General features: G+C 41.7%; 5 protein-coding genes across 5 annotated transcripts; 3 read left to right on the forward strand and 2 right to left on the reverse strand.

Annotated features, from left to right (window-relative positions):
- Positions 1-375: 375 nt before the first annotated feature.
- On the forward strand, positions 376-1,569 carry V2A60_000651 (uncharacterized protein; the record flags this gene model as incomplete). Its single annotated transcript, XM_083252019.1, has 1 exon — positions 376-1,569. The coding sequence occupies one exon, from the start codon at positions 376-378 to the stop codon at positions 1,567-1,569; it is 1,194 nt and encodes a 397-aa protein (XP_083108145.1).
- A 46-nt stretch (positions 1,570-1,615) lies between these two features.
- On the reverse strand, positions 1,616-3,523 carry V2A60_000652 (fungal specific transcription factor domain-containing protein; the record flags this gene model as incomplete). The annotated part of the gene is made up of 5 exons (XM_083252020.1): positions 1,616-1,857; positions 1,916-2,247; positions 2,296-2,601; positions 2,713-3,369; positions 3,453-3,523. The coding sequence occupies 5 exons, from the start codon at positions 3,521-3,523 to the stop codon at positions 1,616-1,618; spliced, it is 1,608 nt and encodes a 535-aa protein (XP_083108146.1).
- Positions 3,524-5,452: 1,929 nt separating this feature from the next.
- On the reverse strand, positions 5,453-6,221 carry V2A60_000653 (pyridoxal phosphate-dependent transferase; the record flags this gene model as incomplete). Its single annotated transcript, XM_083252021.1, has 3 exons — positions 5,453-5,890; positions 5,952-6,018; positions 6,070-6,221. The coding sequence occupies 3 exons, from the start codon at positions 6,219-6,221 to the stop codon at positions 5,453-5,455; spliced, it is 657 nt and encodes a 218-aa protein (XP_083108147.1).
- A 1,468-nt stretch (positions 6,222-7,689) lies between these two features.
- Positions 7,690-8,579, forward strand: V2A60_000654 (serine/threonine protein kinase; the record flags this gene model as incomplete). Its single annotated transcript, XM_083252022.1, has 2 exons — positions 7,690-8,410; positions 8,461-8,579. 2 exons carry the CDS (start codon positions 7,690-7,692, stop codon positions 8,577-8,579), a joined length of 840 nt encoding a protein of 279 aa, XP_083108148.1.
- Positions 8,580-9,814: 1,235 nt separating this feature from the next.
- Positions 9,815-11,317, forward strand: V2A60_000655 (uncharacterized protein; the record flags this gene model as incomplete). The annotated part of the gene is made up of 2 exons (XM_083252023.1): positions 9,815-10,150; positions 10,214-11,317. The coding sequence occupies 2 exons, from the start codon at positions 9,815-9,817 to the stop codon at positions 11,315-11,317; spliced, it is 1,440 nt and encodes a 479-aa protein (XP_083108149.1).
- Between the last annotated feature and the right edge of the window lie 10,979 nt (positions 11,318-22,296).

Consider the following 22,296-nt stretch of genomic DNA (forward strand, 5'->3'; position numbering starts at 1 on the left):
GATAGGGCTAGTAGTGGTGCGGCGACCCTCTCGCCGACGGGTTGCGGCAAAGACCCGCTCGCCGTCAACGCTGGGCTAGGTATCGCATGTTATGCTGAGCATCAGGCTCGAGGCACGCGGGCCGCAGACGGACTGTCGGATGTATGTTATGCACTCTACCTTGCGCGCCCGAAACGGCAAGAGGAGCAAACCATCAGAGAACAGGAATCATCCATAATTAAGTAACAACCACCCACCGCGCTGCAGGTACTGGCCGGAGCCGGAAGGCTTTGTACTTATATAAGGTGTGGCTCGACAAGCCTTCTTCACTACAAAATTATCAGTCATCTCTCTTCATAATCGGAAGTCTATTCACTGCCTCTTTCTTGTGCAATCATGTCACCGTCCAAAGTATCTGCACATCGCTATCAACATGTGTTCGTCAAAGGTACCCCATTCGAGCGCGGCTTTCAGCATGGCTCTCAAGCGAGCGCCAAAATCCAATTCAACATCTCCAAGTACAAAACCCTAGAATCAATGCCGAAAAACGAAGTGGTGGACCGATACGTTCACGAGTACTACATACCCTCCATAAAGGCAGAGTTTCCTCGCGGCTTGGACGAGATGAAGGGCATTGCCGAGGGAGCCAACGTTGGCTTGGAAGACATTGTCATGTTGAACGCTAGATATGATCTTTCACGCCACGTCCGCCATTCGCGAGGGTCGCCGAACGAGTGCACGAGCCTGTCGCTGAGTAGCGACCCGAGGTCTGGCGAGGGGGGAGGTGTCTTTGTTGCTCAAAACTGGGACATTTCTCCCTGGCTGCGCGACAATGACACAATCATTGTCCTGCACAGCGTTGACCCTGACAATGACGATGTTCGTGCACCTCGATCCACGATTGCGCTTACCGAAGCCGGCCAGCTTGGACGTTCGGGGATGAACTCGCTCGGCATGGCCGTGTGCGCAAACAGTCTCTGGTCCAGCCAGGATTTCTTTCCCTCTCAAGGCGAGCCTAGCGTTCAGCCGTTTCTGCCCGTGAGCCTGTCGCGTCGCATGATTCTGGAGTGCGGCAATGTCGGACAGGCTCTACAAACCGTGTCCAAAATGTCTCGACATACATCCAACAATTTAATGGTTGGCTGCAAGAGCGGTATTTTAATGGACGTGGAGCTCACTCCCCGAGATGCCTTCATCATCCATCCCGCAACGATTGAAACGGCTTCTGGCTCGCTGCGGCTCTTGACGCATGCAAATCACTTCGTCTCACCAGCGTTCCTGTCGCGTTCAGACATCAAAGACGGCTACGGTGGGGGCTCGTCATTCTATCGTGACCGACGCCTTTACCAGCGCCTCGAGCAGAGCGCTCGTGCAGGCGACGGCATGTTGACGGTCCAGGAAATCCAACAGGCCTTCAAAGACCATGCTGGATATCCCCAGAGTCTATGCGAGCATGCAACGGAGAATAGCTCGTCAGTAACAGTAGCGTGCGTTGTGTATGATCTCAGCCGGCTCGAAATGCACATTTCGACAGGGAATCCCTGTCACGAAGCGTGGGAGACGTACAGCCTAGGTACGAAGCCTATGTAGCTGGTAGCACAAAATGGAAGATTTCTCTTCAATATATTCATCTCATTTATGAATGCACGTTGGAGATGTCACTGCAAAGTCGGACTCGTCCCGCATCAACCGCAGCCAGACATAGATCGAGGCGACTCATGGCAACCCGCACTAGGTCAATGTACTTTCCATGCGCAAAGAGCCACTGTCGAAGCTTCGAAGCCGACTCTCTGGCAGAGGCTTGATCTTGTGCAGTTGGTGCGAGAGATATCAAGTAGGGTAGAAATTCGGAAAAGGCGTTGAAATGCGAGTGCGACCCTGCTCTTTCAGTCAGCTTAGAGCCGTTTTGAATCGGCGATGAGCGGGAGTGAGTTACAGGAGAACCAAAATGAGATAAAGTCGGATACTTTCAAGCCCTTTAACTCGGCACACAATGTTGAGGACAAGCTCAACGCGGAGTTGAACGCCTCCGCATGATACTCACTGCCCCTCGTCGCGCGAAGTAGTGCCTTTTGGAGGAGTACGTGGCAGTAGAGGTACGCTACAATTAGCACACCATAAGCAGAGCCTTCGGGCTCTCTGTCCGATAAGAAGACCTGATTATCGTTGACAGAGTTTCTCCAAAATTGCAGTCGAGTCTCAAAGGCGCGTACTTTGCTAAGGGTGTCAGGGATGTCGATGCTTGGTTGCGCCCAAAATCTCCAATGCCTGGACTGTCAGCGGGCGTTGTTAGTCTCGGAGCTAGAAGAAGAATACATTACTGTGTTCAAGATATCTTGCAATATGAACGTCAAGTACAGTAGATATTCGAACTGAATTTCCGCCAGGGAACCAGTAAAGGTAAACTCAGGTGCTGCAACGTCGTAGTCGCCGTCGCGAATGGAGGCAGGCTTTCCAGTGGCCGCCGATGTCCATTTATCCTCCACAAATACGAGCCACCACAGCAGTCGCCGTCGCTGTTTCTGTGACTCTGTGTGAATCGACCACGAGTCCGCACTCCGGTTCAGGCCGAGGGAAAAGGCCATGGAAGTAATGCAAGCCGATATACACGAGTTGAAGGGACTGTCGCACAGATCAGTCAAAGGTGTCCTTCTCTCTATTAGCAGCAGAGCGGCCTGGATGGTTTCGTATGAGGGTGCATGCATTTCACGTGAGATACAGGCCCAGGCGAACCTGTACAGACGGTTCGCATCCGGCGCGGGTATCTCCGTCGCGACTGTTGCCGTTTCAAAGGGCGCCCAGGGGAGCGTTGTATCATGCGACCGCCAACTCAGGGCCGTGGCGCAAACTGCGGAACTGAGCGTCGATGAACCAACCCGCAAGCTGTCCCCCACTGGGAGGGGGAAGATGGGATAGACAAACTTTGCGAAGAGTTGATAAAGTCTAGGCGCAAAAGGCAACAGCTCCTCGGCCAGGGGCTCGATGGGAAGAGCTGTCGTCGCGTCCGCCATGCTGGACACGCGGTGGTGCGGAGTTATGGCAAACAATTCGTGACCCGTTTCTGAAGCTCTCTGGTACCTCCGAAGAGTCGCTTGATATGCGCCGTGATCATCGAATGCATATCTACCACGGAAAAACGGATCGGGGTCAGACGATGGACCGAGCAAGAAAGCATCACTCTGCACAGGGTCGTGCGCTGCGGCACATGGTGGCGTTTCCGCCGGGAGAATGGGGCAAGACGGCGTCATTTCGGTCTGATGTAGGCCATTCGGGAATGCTTCCATGTTTATGAAGGCATCGTCGTCCCATGCAAAACCGTCCATGTCTACATATGGTGTAGCAGCAGGCATAGCCGCCATGGAGGGCTGCAACGGCTTTGCCGCGTACGATCTGGGAGGATCATGATATGTACATGCAACCTGGATTTTGTTGCATTGGTCACAAGCGCCGCTGTCGCGGACCACGCATCTCACCTTGCGTTTTCGGCAGATGTCGCAGGGTCGCTGGTCGCCGCGGCCTCGATGCGGCCGCCTGCTTCCGACATGAGACATGTTTGGCGTCGCTATAAGTTGGGGTAAGAACAGCAACAGTGGCTCGCTCGCCCGCATAAGTTGTCAACGTATTAGTGGTTCTCCGATTTACGCTGAGCCGGTCATGGAATAATACTTTTCCGCCAGCCTCGAGCAGTCTGTTAAACGGAGTGTTGATATATACGCAACGTGTGGCTGATGAAAACCAGAGCTCTCAAGATCTTTGCTAGTTTTAACCAAGTGTTAATATAGAAACCACCCGATAACTATCCTCGATATGAATTTATATGTACTATAACGATAACAATCGATAGCAAAAGCTAGTTAATACTATCCTACTAATTTAGACGTTAGTGTTAACGGGTCAACTCCAGTCGCTAACTAGCTATAGAGTGGCAGTGGAGCTGTTTGGCTCCGGGAAATGAAGCTGCTAATCAGATGCTAGCTTGAGCGCCAATTCAACTGGTTCTTATGAGGAGTTAGACTCTCTTGAGTCGATTTACGGGTAGCTTGTTAAAATGTTACACTGGATTTTGTATGATGGATGCGGACAGACGCTCCATCTAGGGAGGTTACCTCTTTTGTAGATGGGCTGCGCGGTCTAGCATTTGTAAATGCTAATATCAAGGACGAAAATAGAATAGCTAGTAATATAAAGGATCAGAGACCAGAAATCACTCTACCTATCTCTTCGATGCCTTTCAAGAAGCGGCATGAGTTGACTGGCGTGGCGCATTTAGGATCGCGGGTGCCAGCAAGCGAGAGCTTTACATCATCGCTATCTGAACAAGCCACAATATGACAGTGGCAATCAAAACTAATGAATCAATGATTATAAGCTTGTCTACGTTGTATTTCTTATAATCCTAAGGACAGATCTTTCGCATTAGGACAAGCAAGTAAAGCACGTCTCTCAAAAAAGGATCAATAATATTTTATTACCGCCACGGCACAGCCTCGACCTCTTCTAACGCCATGGAAAACCGCTTCAGTCCCTCTTGAAGTGCTTGCTTCCCCACGGTAAATGTGATACGGAACCAACCATACTCTTCTGGCATGTATACGCTACCAGGCGCAATCAAGACCCCGTGTTTTGCACAGACTTGCTCGATCCAAGTCTCCCGACTTCGATACTTTGCCAGTTTTCCAGCGTTGACTCTCCGCGAATTCCCTTCCTCGGTTGGTGACAGGAACAGATATCCAAGGTCAACCCAAATATATAAACCCGCATTCCTACGAGATGAGGGATCAGCTGACAGAGACTACGTCCACCATTCTTCTCGACCTCTTCCATACTTACATCTTGAGGAACGGGACGCCGCGATTGAACAGGAACGATGTCACAGTTTTATAGTTTTCTTCCATGGAACGGAGCTTCGCAGTCATGAAATGCTGCATCCACCGTCTATCATCCAGCAAACAAGCCCAAATGTCCTGTAAGATATGAGATGGCCAAGAGAATATGCTACATATCAAGGTCTCTGTATTAGTCAAGTTGAAAAGTCGGTGTAGAGAAATACGGTTTTTATACCCGATACTTGAGATGGCTCCAATCAGTCCCTGGTTTTGTGTCAACACCGCGCCAAGGCGCAAGCCATTGGCACAAAAGTCTTTACTTGCACCGTACAGCACGTGTACAAGCTGCGCGTCAATAACTTCCCGGAGATCAAGGGAGAGAACTGATGTAAAATCCAGCGCATTTTCGAGATCAGTATTCTGAAATACCGATTTTGCGTATATCTCATCAGAAATAAAGTGCAGGTTGTGCCGATGACAAAACGAAGCAAACTCGACAAGTGTTTCTGGCGGCTAAGCAGCTCATCTATCAGTTGTGTGTATCAAAGCTGATTTGATGTTACTTACGTAGCATCGTCCCAAAGGATTATGTGGACTGTAGAGCCAGAGTTAACGGAAAGCGTATGCGTGGTATCCTTATCATTGACTTACTTGGAGATTAGTAGAGCCCGGAGTGTAACACCCTCCTTATAGGCCCTACTGAGCGCAGCTTCCAAGGCCCTAGTATTAAGATCCGGTCGAAAAATAGAGTCAATGCCTGAGTATCCCTCGATATCAGTGTAGGTGATGCCAACTACACGGGCGTTGCTTCTGTTGAGGATGTCGACTGTGAAGCCATTATAAAGAGGCAGAGGGACTAGAATACCTTCTCCGTCGTTACACGTCGCCCATGCCAGAGCATCGATAGCACTGGCCAAGCCGCAGGTGATGAAGACATTATCGACCGTAAGCTCTCGCGCGTTGAATTCATCCGTATAATACTCTACGAGCGCTTGGCGAAGTCGTCGTGATCCGCGTGGGCCGGTAGAATATGTCAAGTGCTTGGAAGGGCAGACTGACAACTTTTTCCAGAAGAGGGCCAGAATCTGTTAGAGAGTTTTGAGATGCTCTACTGGGTGGCAAGGGAAAACGTGTACTTGACCATACCTTTTCTTGAAGGGCGCGCGCAATGTCCTCATGCATGAGGCAGTTTTCGGCGAGACGAAGAATGACGCTGCCCATGTCAGTACAGCTTCGGTCGCAAAAGCCGCGTTATCATCCATACGTTCCATCGGGGTTGGTGGGCGACCAAGGGTTGCCCATGGATTTCTCTCGCGGACCCCAGACATCACGATGTGTGAATCCAGACGCCCCCCGGTTCGATAGGTGATGCTCAGTTGCTGCCCGCGCACATTCTTCATCATTGACGCAGTCCATCTCGAGTATTCTTTCTTTCCTCGGATATTCACAAGTTGGATTATTCGGGCGCATACTTTAATTTATAGGCCCAGTGCCGGTTCGCTCCTTCGTTAGGTTTTGTTGTTTCAGACGGCTATTCGACTAGCGGCCTAGCCGCCAAGACACCGAAGCTTCAAGGCCCGAAAGTCATCGCGATTTTGAACTCTGAACCCATCTCGACGGGCCAAATAATCATCCTAAAGCACAGCTGATTTTTGAGATTTTTTTTGCGTTTCGTGGATGCCGCCAAGCAAAGACATGATTCTACCCTCGGACAATTCGGGCTGTAGGGCTTCCGTCTACTTGGGCAATGTCCGCGCATCAAACTACCGAGTCGGCGATATGAGGTACGCACCTTCTCGCCATCTACCACGCAGCTAGCATGAAGGCTACTGGACGTAATCACATTTTTATAAGCCCTTGTTCTGTTACCATCTATCCTCTTCCGCCGGGCGTTCGTGCTTTGTCATGGCGCCTGCTCCGCTGATATTAAACATCAGCCATCGTCAAAACGAGGTCACTTGAGTGGTAAATAAGGCGAGTCAGGTTGTCTAGTTTAGCTGTCGTTCACATCGACGGCGCGCGCTAAAGAAGCGACGGCGCGCGAAGAGCCCGTCGCGGTTTCGTGTGCATAGTAAGTCGACGCTGCGGCTAAGTTCTAGTAGCTATTGCTTGTATAAAAATTGTTTAGTATTCAAGTTGGCGAGACTGACTACGAGGTATTGAGAAAAGTATTTCTACCGTTATTAGCTACGTATAAATGTAATAAAGATTCTATGGGCTTGTAACTTCATTAATTGATGACCTTATCAAAGAGATATTAGACGTTTCAACAGTCCAGATTAAAATTACTATGCTAGATGTTAGTGGTGGCTGATAATTTGTTATTACTAACGTACTTCTATTCCCTGATAGGGACTCCGCTTGCAAAATTGCTCTACTACACATAGTTTACCGACGTTATATGATTACAAGTACAATCTTTAGTGGGAATCAGTGGTTATAATTTTGAATACTATCTTCTATTAGCTAGATCTCCAAGTTAGCTGAAGCGCTATGTTAAATACTTATTATAGTCATTGAATACTATCTTCAATCCGGAGTAATGTTCATTTATTTATACTTAACATACTATACCTTATGGCTACCTCTGAACCGCTATAGGGATCATTGACTTGGTAACTTTGATATCCCTGCATTCTGTCACTCTATAGTATAGTAATTAGCCATAGTTACCCTTTACTCCGTACTCCGTACTCCGTACCTTTCTTTGATTTACTTAGTATGGCCCCCATTAGGAGTCTATTATAACAGCCCTTGATAAACCTTGGCGGAATAAAGCTTCTCCGAATCTGGAGAGAACCCCTTGCATCGATGAGTTTAAGCTCTGCACAGCTGCAGTAAATATGTTTCGGCCACGCTGTACTTGACCTTTTTCGCCGCCAGCATGTCGACCGAAGAAGAGGACATTCGGTGGCCGTCGGGCTTTGGACTCGATGACCTGGTCGGGTATGGCAGCACCGGCCTTGTTGTGTTAGACTCCCGCACGCACACTGTCGTTAAGACACCATTCTCTCCGGAACACAGGGAATCCCTTGAGCGGGAGCGACAAATTTATGAGAGGTTGGGCCAGCACGATAGCATATTGGCTTATCACGGCGAGTTCGAGGATGGTGTTCGGCTAGAATATGCTCCCAACTATGATATACAGTCTTACATGCGGCGGCAGCACGTTGATTCCAGTCTATGTCTACGGTGGATGACTCAACTCGCTGACGCTCTGGTCCATATCCATAGTCATGGTGTTCTCCATGGCGATCTTACGACCACCAACATCTTTCTGGACAAGAACCTAAACGTTAGACTTGCTGACTTTGGGGCATCATCGATCGACTTAATGCCGTTCCTTGGGGCAGTCACCGCCAGCCACGAGTACCCAGGGGGCGTCTTGTCGGCACGCGGAGATATATTCGCCCTCGGTTCTGCTATGTACGAAGTAAATACAGGGAAACGACCTTTCTCTGAGCTGACAGAGGCTGAGATCCTCTCCAAGTTCCAAGCGGGAATATTTCCTGATGTCCAGGCTCTGGGGGGCATGGGCGGTATTATACAGACCTGCTGGCAAGGTGGTTATGAGGATAGCGCAGATTTGCGGAGAAGTATTCTAGGTGAGTACCATTAACATATACTAAATTGCGATGACTGACCCAGGCAATAGCGATACAACATGAGCCCGAATATTCCTACAGAGTGCTTCCACCTCGGGTCCTCTTGTGCGCGACTGTAGTCGTCCTGTTCGGCCTCATCTATGTCAAGTCAGCACGAATCATCCGATAGTTGTTGACGACCGCACCTACGAGAGACATTTGGGACATTTTCCAGGTCGATATGTAGTGCCGGACATGATGGGATTGCCGTTCAACCCTTTTACAGGTGTTGAATCCACGCAATAGTAGCCAGAACGAATACCCTCCGGGCACTTATACCATTTTGTGGTAGTGCATATATGCTTAGGTGTTTTCTCGCAATCTTTGTACTTCACCTTTTGCTCCAAATAATCACACATTCTCACAACTGAAATAGGTGCAACCGAACTCTCGTGGGCTCTGGAACAAAGAAGTGCGATCTGCGCGGATACTTTGTTGAACAATACAGAATTGGCCCGGATTCATAAGCTTTCTCTTCTCTTGAATCAAAGTTGGACCAGCCAGCAATGACCAGCCACCGTGACAAGACACATTGTCTCCATTCATGGGCGTTGAACCTGGACTTCCTCGTGGAGCATCTGTCTCCATAGAGTCGATATCGCGTAGGGTAGACAGGCCGAGTCATGGCGTACAGTACATTTGTTGCCTTCTTGCCGGCAGATGGCCGAAAGATGCGAACCAACAACGTTGAGCGCCAGACATAAGAGCTGTTAGGCGGCAGTCAAGTTTGCACCCCGCTCTCATGTTCGTGTTAATCCCTGCTCCAAATTTTCACTAGTGAGTGTTCCTTTTTTGAGGACAAGTTTTGACAAGAAAACAAAGTGATAATCGATTAGTATATAACATGTGTAGTATGTTCAGCATACTATCTCGTGGCACAAGTATTGTTTCACCTGATTTCTCGTTCAAATGCAACAGTGTGGGGATTTCAACAAGCTAAAGAGAGAATTCGCAAGTATTTCAGCCATGATAGTAGTGGCTACTTGGTAGGGTTCGTGTGAGACATAACCACCACCTCAGGGGTCCTCGTGTATTTGACGGTTTCAATATACATTCTGTACAGTGTACAGTGTAACTCATTAGAGAGTCCTGTGCTAATATTATGACGCTTCCACTCCAGTGGTACTACATCGTCAAAGTTACGCCATCCGAGCACTGGGCAACTATCATTGGCAACAAGGTAGGCCGCGATCGTTCCCGCGTATCACCCACTTGATCTGCGAACCAACCACGTCGCGACTGTGCCGACCAGCGACTATGTGTTTGCAACACACACCATGGCAGGTCATAAAACAGGCCAGCCGGTCGGTGTAAACCGCACAGCGTACATAAGAAGCACGTCGACTCATCCCCACGATCTCGAATATGACGAAGCGCCTTGTTGCGTCAATCCAGCCTATGACCGCCCCTGAAGACCAAGCAGCAAGGAAACGAAAACTCTATCCCGAGGTCCGGCCACCCCAATTTTGGGACAACCTCTCAAAGTGCCACTTGACACGCAGTGCGCTGCGTGAACTGGACAGGAGGAACCTCGAGAACTCAGCTCCTAGCTCTCGATATTTCCCCAGGAGAGGCCGCTCGAGGAAAGTCGATGGCTCGGACAAGCTAGAGGAGACACTCGGGCACCTGTCGTCAACTGCTCTCAGGGACATCAAGCGCTTCGCGCGACAAGGCGGCCCTAACTTGCAAGAGTTGCGCAGCGTACGTTTGTTCTCTCCCTACCCATTTCCTTTGCAGTTACTGACGAAAACAACGCTTCCACAGATGAGCTCCAGCCAGGTGCTTGGTCGCCGCAAACGAGGCTCTCAGTCGCCGAGGAAGAAGGGATCGCATTTCTCCGCAAACCCCGACGCAAGGACCCTCACAACAGGTACGAAAAGCACGGGGCCGTATGATCGTACTTTCCTGCAGCACCTCATCGATTTCAACATCTTCCCACCCGAATACGAATACCCGGACGGCACAGTGCCGCCGGCACCGACGAACGTGGACGAGATCCTCACAGCGCTATCGCAAGATCCGTCGTCCGTATTTCCTTCGGACCTCAGGTCAGAGAATTTCCGGAAGCTCAAGCGCGCCGATGCGCAAGCTTCAAACGAGTCGGACGTTACCTCAGTCGCTGTCCCAATCATCGAAGGTGATGTCGGCGATAGGAAATGCACAGCTGGCCATACAGCCTTTACGAACCTAGACCATTTGACAGATGGCACAATAGTGGCCGGAAATCCAGACAGATACTATGGCGCCCGCCCTGAACAGCTGAAGCGGAACATACGCGAGGAGCTTGGAGGGAAAATAGTGCCCTCTACTCAGCGTGATCTACCAATCGCTCCCAACTTCTTCCTCCAGGTGAAGGGGCCGGATGGGACAGCCGCTGTTGCTCGTCGTCAGGCTTATTATGACGGCGCTCTCGGTGCGCGAGGCATGCAATGTCTACGAAGATACGTAGCCAATGAGCCGGAATTCGACGGCAAAGCGTATACTTTGACTTCTATCTATCAAGATGGACAGCTGACAATGTTTGCCTGTCACCCCATACCTCCCCGAGAGCCGGCTGGATTTTCTGGATATGTCCTGACCCAACTGAAAGCTTTTGCGTTGACTGGTGACGAAGAAGACTTTCAGAGAGGTATCGCGGCTTACAGAAATGGTCGGGATTGGACAAAGCAGCAGAGAGATGGCATTATCAAGCGAGTCAACGAGGCGGAGAGTAAAGGTCTGGTGCGCACCAAAGCCTTGGGCTGCACTGCTTCGAGTTTCACTAGTGAGGCTTCCACGGCCGAAACTGTAGTCACCAGCCAAGGGATTGCTGTGCTTGAATCAGAACCTACCGGCGACTCAGAAGGCTCCGAAGATGAGCGAGTATGACTCGAGCGCCCTGTTAAACGTCAGTCGCGCTCCCCGCGGAAACGGGACAAGTGAGCAAATTGTTGGTTCATGTCAACTTTCGTGCATCTTATTGCTTTTTTTGGCCTGGAAACGAACGTACTGGCACTAAGGAGTAGTATCTGTATTTCCTGTGTTGCTATCCGCATATCCGTTTTCTAATTCGCTCTCCGCCCCATCACGTGCGCTAGCCGGCCTATGCTACGGCTAACCTAGCTAACCTCTTCTAGGTACCTAGCTAGCCTTACTTAAAGTACCCTTAGTATTATAATTTAGTTTATTATTTATTATTATAACCTTGAGCCCGCCCTTTTCTTATCTATCTCGTTTAGCCTCTTTCTACCTCTTTTCCTACATAGCGAATAGCAAAAATGCTATATTACGCCTTTATGTAGCCCGACGTAATATACTAAACGCAAGTACTCGTTAATGGACGAATTAGAGATGCGTGCTATTCTTCACTAATAATAGTTAAAAAGCCCCCTAATAATAATATTCTATCTTTTTAGCCGTGTTTCTCTAGGGCGTTAAGGCTAGATCTATTTTATTTGCTAACCTAAGCACGTTATGCCCCGTCGATAGCCTAGTCTAGCTTATGATAACGCGTGGGTATCCTTCGCGAAAGTATATAATAGTGCTAGTCTAACTTTCGCTAGCTGAACTACTAGGCGGAAGTACTATCCTCGATTACTTCCTTCTACCGCAACGCTTACTAGGTGATATTTTACTAGGGTAGTGTTAAGTGGATGGAGTGGTATTTCCCTTACGTATCTATAGATATAGTGGAAGCTTAATATGCTCCCCTTTAGGTAGATATTATAATTTAGTCGTAGTTAGCTACGGAATATAAAAAAGCCTTTTCTCTGGAATTAGAGATACTTTCTATCTAGGCGTGCCCGTCTATTTAACTATAGAATATTTCTTTAGGTTTTACCTAGTTTTATTAGCGTCCGATAGGTTAATGTCTATGCTTAATGCGTGATTTAGCGCTATGGTAAGTTATAGTCCTAACTAGGTAATATAAATAGATATAGTATACTAAGTAAAATAGTAGATTTGTATCCCGCCTATGCTATGCTAACGTTAGCTATCTAGCTTCTTAGATCCTAGTATATATAAATAGTAATATTAGGGTAGATAAATTTAAGACGTAGCGTGTGGCTAGCTAAACGTAAGAAGGTCTATAAAACCCCCCTTATATTGCTACCTACTTCTCCTCTAATAGTTAGAGGTAGTCGTAGATCGTAAACTTCTACTCCGTTATTACTTTATATACTAGGAGGAGGCCTAAAACGAAGACGAGGCCGTAGAACGACACGATAGCCATGACGCTAACCTAGAGTGCTACCTGTTGCTAACTAGCCCCGCCGTCATCCCTAACCAAGATAACTACCTATAGTCCGCTTAGGACTACTAACGTGATCCTAATTACGAATAGGATTAGCCTATAGAAGCGCGTAAAGTATGGCCTATACTAATACTCGATTCTCTAGAAGTATGACTTGCTGAGGAGGAGTAGAGCGTAGAAATTGAGTCGTGTTAGGTAGATCTTGCTATACGTGTAACGTAGGGAGACGTCTTAGTCTACGATGCTGCTAAAGCTTAATGTGAAGTTGTAGAACTGCTCCTAGGTGATGTCTGCTGGGGTGAGGTATAGGCTAGGGTCCTAGGCGATGTGGAAGTTAGATTCGTGTTTTATGAGATAATAGTATGTCTGTAGGTAACCTAGTATTGCTTGGTGGATATGCTATTCGCGTCCTCTACTACTAATATCCTCCGTATAAAGATAATTCCGCTAGAATATGTAGGAGCTAATATACTATGGGAGTAGCTTGATGAAGATACGATCGTAAATCTATACTAAGTATAGCTTTAGGTCTTCTATAATAACGATAGTGTGCTATTTTACTAACTGCTGATGGAGAGGTAATATGTTTCTGCTATCCTATTTTGATATTTACTAGAGCCTACTAGTAACCTAGTCTAGATTATTTAAGTAGATTTCCCTGGCTAGTAAGTTCTATACCTCTCTTAGGTTCTCTAGAGATACGCGGGGATATCCTAGCATGTGCTAGGCTAGCCTGTCTAGCTCCTGCGTAAGCTAATGCTCTAAATTAAAGGGTAGCGTTAGGGCTATTGATATGATTGCTAAGTAAAGCTTAGAGTTGTTTTCTTAACTTTATCTAATAGTAAGGCTAAGGCTAGGTAGAATTCTTATCTATATTACGTAGATAGCTATATATAAGATACTAGTGATGGTATCTTATAGTATAGGCCTTATATCCTACTTATTATTACCCTACTTAGCCTAAGTAATACTTAATTATGCTATCTACTTCCCGAGTTAAAATCTATCTAGGACCTAGATAAAGATAGCTATTATACCTAAATTATTCGTGGCTATCTTTATAACTACTAGCGTTATCCTATTAGTGACGATCCTCTACTAAAGGTCCCTTAGATAGCTGTTAATATTACTAGTGGCCTAGACTATGACACGACACGTTAGTAATAGGCTAGCTAAGACTTTAGTGCTGAAGACTAAAAAGAGGCTGATATTACGTATTAATAAGATCTTGGTAGACTACGCTGATAACCTAGACCGTAACCTAAAGTTTATTCTTAGCGAGATTTAGGACTTATAGGGAGATCCTAATCCTATAGTCCGTTGCTCTTTGGTGTTATATGGTAAGGACTCTCTCTATACTATAATCTCGATTAATACGTTATTATCCGTAGATAATCTTTCTGCTTAATTACGCTAAGTAGGGTAGGCTTACTTATATAAGTATACCTATAAATTCCTAGGGGTTATACTACTCTTTAAGGATAAGAATGGTGCTAATATCGAGTTAGTCTTATATTTATTAACCTTTTTGCTTATACTGATTCTTCTAGTATTATCGTAGTACCTAGCCTTAGAAGCTATGCCCTTAGCTCTTAGAAATCCCTAATTAGCGACGACGTCTAGCTACGCGACTTCTTGCCTAAGGATATGCCTAATATCTAGGTGCTACTCTATGGCTATAATATAAGTTTATAAGGTAGTCTCTTAAACTAGTCTATAGAGGATTTAGGTAGGGGTTTCTTAGAGAAAATTATCGCCTTCCGAGTAAATAATAGGGTAAGTAGTCTTAACGCTTCTCTAGAATTGGCTAACTCTGTTAGACTGATTGTTGTCTGATCGTCTTTATTAACTATAGCCTTAGCGGCTTATTAATTAAAGAGGTAAGAGGCTACGCTACTGTAGAGATTTACCTAGCTAACCTCTATAGGTACTTATACGTACTTATAAATATCGTAACTCTAAAGATTCTGACCTATCTAAAGCTAGTTTTAGAATACTTTTTTTTAGTATACTAAACCTTAGCTTGTGAAATAACTAGTTAGAAATATTTGTCTAGGGTTAGCTAAACGCTGCCTTGATTTATAATCTAGTGGTTAATAGCGACTTAGAGCCCTTAATATCTCTGAAGAGATAGGCTCGCGAGTTTTCTAAGAACTATAAGTATTATCGTGTAGTAACCTTTTTCGAGAGTAAGTGTAGTCTATTGTTAAAGGTAAATTGCTTTATTAGAAACGCGAGAGTCTATACTAATCCTTACCCTATAGAGGTAAGATAGGAAGTTAGTTAAGTCTAGTTTAGATATTCTATTAGTAATAGAGAAATTAGTATTTAGTATAGGCTTATTAGCTATCGCTGAGGAAGATAAGGTGCTACTCGATATAGACTATTCTAGGCTCGTTAAGTATAAATCTAGGACTTAGGATAACTATACTATCGTTAGAGAACGTCTAATAAGACTAGTTAATAAAGCGAGGCTAGAGGTCGCCTAATAATTTGCTAAGCATAGTATGTAGCTTTTAGGTATCCTACGAATATTATCTAATAATATTGTGTAGGCCTCTATAGACCCCTCTTAGAGATAATAAAGGCCTATCTAAAATTACTAGCCTTTGAAGATATAGATAGTAGGTAAGTCAAAATCGACGATACTACTAACGGTATATGTAAATAGCTTCTTAAGTATGAAACCTTGATCGAGTAGATCTATTAAGATCGAGGTCTTTTGTGGATTAAGGGAAAACCTAGATCTAGTAAGTTAACGCTAGTGAAATATGCTAAGGATATACTTCCTCTGATTTATGGTAAAGAGATGCTAGTCTTTTCCTTCTTTTTCTATGGTCGTGGTCGTGAGCTATAGAGAACTTTAATTAGTCTTTTTCGATGCTTCCTATACTAGTTGCTTAAGCGTGTTCCTGGCGCCGTAGCCGACCTGATTAAATATTTTGAGGATAAACGAATAACTAAGGGTAAGCCTAGAGAAAAGTAGTAGTAATATCTATAGCTATTATAGGATTTCCTTAAGTTATTACTTATAATAATCCTGAAGAGATTTCTAGTTATCCTCTTTATCGACATGCTTAATAAGTATAGGAAATAATTAGCTATCGTATTAGTGGAAGATTTTAAGAAATTACGCTTAGGTCTTCTATTAATAGATTCTCGATTTAGTATTTTCTTCTCCTATCGCTACTATCCTATCCTATAACTTAAAGGTAGGTTAACTATTATACTCGATACTGTAGATAATATAGATATTACTATAGATATTATTATATATATTTAAGGCTACTTCTCTACGTATAATCTAGACCTAGATATTAAAATCTTGATATTAGATTGCGCTTAAGGTGTTTTCTTATAGGCATACCTTGTTGTGGAGTATATCCTGTAGCTAAAGCGTAAGGGGGAGTCGTAGGCTAAGATTAAGACCAAGATCACGCTAATACCCTAGACTTTAGCTAAACTATACCATAGGCTTATTAAGAGCGTGGATAATGCCTTGGATACCTTAAAACTAATATAATGGATCTATTTCTCTACGAGGCTATTGATAATAGACGAGCTCTAATAGGCTATAGTAGTTGATCCTGATGATATTGATAAGTTATTTAACGAATATGAAAACTTGGATAAATTTATCGCTGATAATAAGATCGACATAAGAATTAACGCTCTTAGCTATGGTCTTACTAAGATCGTATGGTCTGGAGATGCTTATGTCGTTTAATTTATCTATTAGTTAGTCTAGGACTTTTTCGTTGAGGGTAGATTAGAGGCTTTAGATAATAGTACGAGAGTAGTATACCTGGTGGGCCCTGCTGTCTATTGTTGCCTCTCCTGTTCCTATATCTACTACTTTAGTATGGTTATACTATCTTAGCTAGGATCCCTTGGCGTAGAAGATAAGTTAAGATTCCCTTTACTATACTATGCCATAATATTATGGGTGCCTTACGTAAAATTAGGCGATTTAGTAGAAGAATCCCTAAACGATCTTATATGTCTACTTAGATAGATAATAGAGGTCTAGGTTAAACTATAGGTATAGACATATAAGGCATTAGAGTAGTACGCTAGTAATTACCTAGTAACTAGAAGTAATCTTGTATATATTAAAGTAAGATACTACTTAACGAAGCTACTATTATGTCTTCTCCTTAATACTAGAAAGGTTGATATTAATACGAGAGATAATTTTAGCTAGATATTACTATCGTAGGCTACTAGGAATAGACATAAGGCTATAGTTAAGATACTCCTAGATACTAGTAAGGTTAATATTAATGTGAGAGATATAGAGAATAGTCGAACGCTATTATTATGGGCTACTAGATATCTAGTCCTAGACTTTAATAAGATATTCTATTCGATAGAATAGCTATAGGAATTATTAACTACTAAGAATAGACATAAGGCTATAGTTAAGATACTCCTTAATACTAGTAAAGTTAATATCGATATAAGAGATATAAAGAATAGCTAGACGCTACTATTATAGGTTACTAAGAATAGAGATAAGGCTATAGTTAAGATATTCCTTAATACTAGTAAGGTCGATATCGATATAAGAGATAATAATAGCTAGACGCTATTATCGTAGGCTATTAGGAATAGAAACGAGGCTATAGTTAAGATACTCCTTAATACTAATAAAGTTAATATCGATATAAGAGATAATAGTAGCTAGATATTACTATTATAAGCTATTAAGTATAGATATAAGGCTATAATTAAGATACTCTTTAATACTAGTAAGGTTAATATTAATATAAGAGATAATAATAGCTAGATACTATTATTATAGGCTACTAGGAATAGAAATAAGGCTATAGTTAAGATATTCCTTAATACTAATAAGGTTTATATTAATATAAAAGATAATAGTAGCTAAATACTATTATTAATAGCTACTAAGTATAGATATAAGGCTATAGTTAAGATACTCTTTAGTACTAGTAAGGTTAATATTAATATAAGAGATAATAATAGTAGGATACTACTATTATAGGCTACTAGGAATAGAAATAAGGCTATAGTTAAGATACTCCTTAATACTAGTAAGGTTAATATTAATATAAGAGATAATAATAGTAGGATACTACTATCGTAGGCTACTAGGAATAGAAACGAGGCTATAGTTAAGATACTCCTTAATATTAGTAAGGTCGATATTAATATAAGAAATAATAATAGCTAGATACTACTATTATAGGCTACTAGGAATAGAAATAAGGCTATAGTTAAGATACTCCTTAATACTAGTAAGGTTAATATTAATATAAAAGATAATAATAGCTAGATACCACTATTATAGGCTACTAGGAATAGAAATAAGGCTATAGTTAAGATACTCCTTAATACTAGTAAAGTTAATATTAATATAAGAGATAATAGTAGCTAGACACCACTATTAATAGCTACTAAGTATAGATATAAGGCCATAGTTAAGATACTCTTTAGTACTAGTAAAGTTAATATCGATATAAGAGATAATAGTAGCTAGATATTACTATTAATAACTACTAAGTATAAATACGAGGCTATAGTTAAGATACTCTTTAGTACTAGTAAAGTTAATATTAATATAAGAGATAATAGTAGCTAGACGCTACTATTATAGACTATCTAAAATAGAGATATAGTATTAGTTAAGATACTCCTTAATACTAGTAAGGTTAATATTAATATAAAAGATATAGAGGATAGCTAGACGCTACTATTATGGGCTATTAAGAATAGATATAAGGCTATAGTTAGGATACTCCTTAATACTAGCAAGGTCGATATTAATATAGAAGATAATAATAACTAGATATTACTATTATAGGCTATTAAGTATAAACATAGGGCTATAGTTAAGATACTCTTTAATACTAGTAAGGTTAATATTAATATAAAAGATAATAATAACTAGATATTACTATTATAAGCTATTAAGTATAGATACGAGGCTATAGTTAAGATATTCCTTAATACTAGAAAGATTAATGTTAATATAAGAGATAAGAATAGCTAAACGCTACTCTTATAGGCTACCGCGAATAGACACGAGGCTATAATTAAGATACTCCTTAATATTAGTAAGGTTAAAGTTAATATGAAAGATAAGAATAGTAGGATATTACTATCGTAGGCTATTAAGTATGGATATAAGGCTATGGTTAAGATACTCCTTAATATTAGTAAGGTTGTTGTCGATATAAAAGACATAGAGTATAGGTAGATACTATTATTGTAAGCTTTATGCCCTCGTGGTACTATATTTCTCTATTTACTTACTCTTGTGGGTTTATATTTTCGTAGATAAGTATTAACCTAATGTGATTCCTCTACGTAGTTAGGCTACTCCTATTCGATATTTATAGCTATAAAATAATCGAAGGATAGCTACTGAATATATCTAGTAGCTTGCTAATAGGCGTTATGCTTTAATAAGTAGCGGTAGGATAACGAATATATAAGGCTAATGCTCGTGGTGGTTAGATAGACGGTTACTAGTATAGTAGGCTTAAACATATATTCATTTTAAGGGTTACCCTAGCGCGATATTAGCAGAAGGTATAAGCTATAGCCTAACTATTACCTTTCTTCTAAGTTAGTCTACTATATTAGCTAAAAGTGAATACTAGGTTAAGCTTATAATGTGATATTTCTTTTATAGATAAATAAGTATTATATATTCTGATTAATATTAAGACTCCCTTAACTACTAACTATTATGATAGCTACTAGTTACTAGAGTGTAAACTGTCTAATTAGGGCCTAGCTCCTATAGGGCTTAATACCCTGCTATCTTTAACCTAGGCTACCTACGCCCATATAAATGTTTTTAGGTCTATACCTAGTACTATATAATAGTAAATCTATAGTCTACTAGAGATAGTGCTCTCGTAACTGGCTGTTAGCTAGCTGAATTTGGATACTGTAGTAGAGAAAAATTAAATAAAAAGCATTACTATACGTTAATTATCTACTTCTATCTTATGTACTATATCTTTTGGATCTTGTTATGTCCTAGAGAGTAAAACTAAAGGTAGTCTAATTATATATGCCTTCTTAAAATTATAAGCATTATTATAGAACTAAACCTAAACGATATCGAAGGGATATTGTCTAGATAATTTGGCTTAAAAATCTTATATAAAATGTAATATATTTAATACCTATATATTTTATTTATAATACTAACTTATATTTTCTCTACGAAATGGTAGATGCTATTATAGCCTATAGCCCTATTAGATAATAATAAATCTTTGAAGTTAGCGTCTGCGAGTAGCTATTCTTGGTGTTGATATACTGTATAAATAACCTCTTTCCGTAAAGCGCTAAAATACTTATATATATCGCGATATACTTCTTAGGTAGTAGTAATAAAATCTTCTAGCTAAATAGAATATTTTACCTTTATGCTGAATTTTAGTAAAGAAAGCTTTATAAGCTTATTGACTATATAATAATTTGTAATCTTATGAATAAGAATATAGGTTAGTAAGTATGGTTATATGTCTCTTTTGCCTTTGGCTGACTTAGCGATATTGTTACCCCTAGCGATAATAGCTTAAGAGTTATAGTCTAGGCGGTAATAGAATTATAATATATAGTTGACCATGACTAGTTAATGGGCTAAGAGGTCGAGTGTTAGGTAAATGGGGCGTGTATTACTAAGAAGTAACTTATCCTCCTCTTTAACTGATAGCTTATCTATAGACGTTACTTGGTGCTACTTAAATTAATACGAAGATTTTAGTATACTAGAGAATTCGTAAATAATTATCTAATAAGTATAGTATTCTTTTCTAGTAATAATTATAATATTTAACTAGTTGCCTATATTAAGGAGACTAAATATAGAGCTAAATTAATTAGTAGGAGCGTAGACGGGATTATTATAAGGCTTGCTTACTAGGCATGTCTCTCTAATACTAAAGCTCTAATTGATTCCTGTAGAGTTATAATGGCCTATAATATAGTAGAAGGCCTAATAGTGGTAGATGTGGCTAGGGTAGGCTAGGGTTTAGGGCTATGGAAAAGCTCTAGGAAGGTATACTAAGCTATATAGTTACTCTTAAAAATTTGGTCTTAAAGTAGAGAGCGAAGAATAGTAACTAATTAATTCTCTAAGTATAGCTAGATAGAAAGCCTATGCCTTTAGATAAGATTATGAATAAGCTTAGCTTTTCGAAGTAAAGCGTTACGTAACTATTGAAAGAGAGCCTTATACTTAGTGTTATAGTATACTATTTTTTGGTTGTTTCTAGAAGGTTTAAAAGGTTAAGCTATTAGTAGACATAAGTTAATTAATTCGTTCTAGTAATAGAGATAATAAGTCGCGCGGGAATAACATATAGCTAAAACGTTTAAGCTACCCTCCTAGCTAGTTATTTTACTAACTTAGGCTCTATAGAAAGCGGTAGGGAGTTAGGCTACTTATGCTAACCCTACCACGTAGTATGCTTATTATTATAATATTGGTCTAACTATAGAAGATAGCTTTTAACGCGAATCTTATTATATGTAGGTCTAGCTAATATTTATAGTCGCGAGATGTGATTAGGGTAGAAGACTATAAGGCCTAAAGAGAGAGAGGGAGGGGGGGGGGTAGCTAACTAGTTTCTTATATGTGGATAATAAGTAAGGGTATATAGATGGGTGCGCCTACTTGAATAGCTATGTAGCTATATAGGTTTATTTCTTGACTAACTCTCTAGCTCTTATGCCTATTCTTTCTAACTACGTAGCTTATTGCTATACTTTCGTGCTTATTAGGGTATTTTTTGCCTTTGTTTTATGCCTATCTAGCGGAGTAGTAGGGCGGTGTTAGTATAGCGAGGGTTGATCCTAAAATTACTACGAAACTTTTCCTTAGTATACTTCTAGCTAAACTATTAAAATAGTAGAAGACGATAAATTTGTCCTCCTCTTTATGTAGTATATGCTTTATATCTACCCTTGGTTAAGCTAGGATAGTACTCGCTAGAGCGCGTTGAAGGGTTACTATAATAAAGGGAAGAGGATAGTATTAGAGTTAAGTATTCCGAGCTAGTATAGGCTGCTGGTAGCCTGTATGTCTGCCTGGATTATAGGAGATTTAAATGGTATCTAGTATTGGAGTGAGCCCCGAAGGATTCTAGAATAGCGTGCTAGTGATTGTATAGAGTGGTAGTACTACTACTAAAGGTACCTAATTTTTTAGTATAGTATTATTATATTTAGGGGTAGTTAGGAAGATATATCCTAAGATAGCGCGTAGTACTTGATTCCCTATCTAGAAGATAGAATTAATAACCTCTTGATATAGTACGTCTATAGGTAGTAATCTTGCCGTAGGTATTAGCGTTACTATAGGTAATACTTCTTACTTTAGGTAGAAGGTACCTTATATTATGATAAGTATAGTTCTATATTATTTAGTAAGTAATTATAATCTCCTATCTAAGTATACTTATACTATTGTAATGATATTGAGGTTATAAGGAATACTCTATTATTTTTAGTTATTATTATGAGTTACCTTATAACTGTATAGCTGTTATCTTTTTCTACTCTATAGCTATAAGATCCTATGTTATTACTTATTCTGTGTATATAATTCGGTGTGTTAGGATCGTGT

This window comes from Cordyceps javanica, chromosome 1 (assembly GCF_051103115.1).
Source record: "Cordyceps javanica chromosome 1, complete sequence".
Taxonomy (NCBI): Eukaryota; Fungi; Ascomycota; class Sordariomycetes; order Hypocreales; family Cordycipitaceae; genus Cordyceps; species Cordyceps javanica.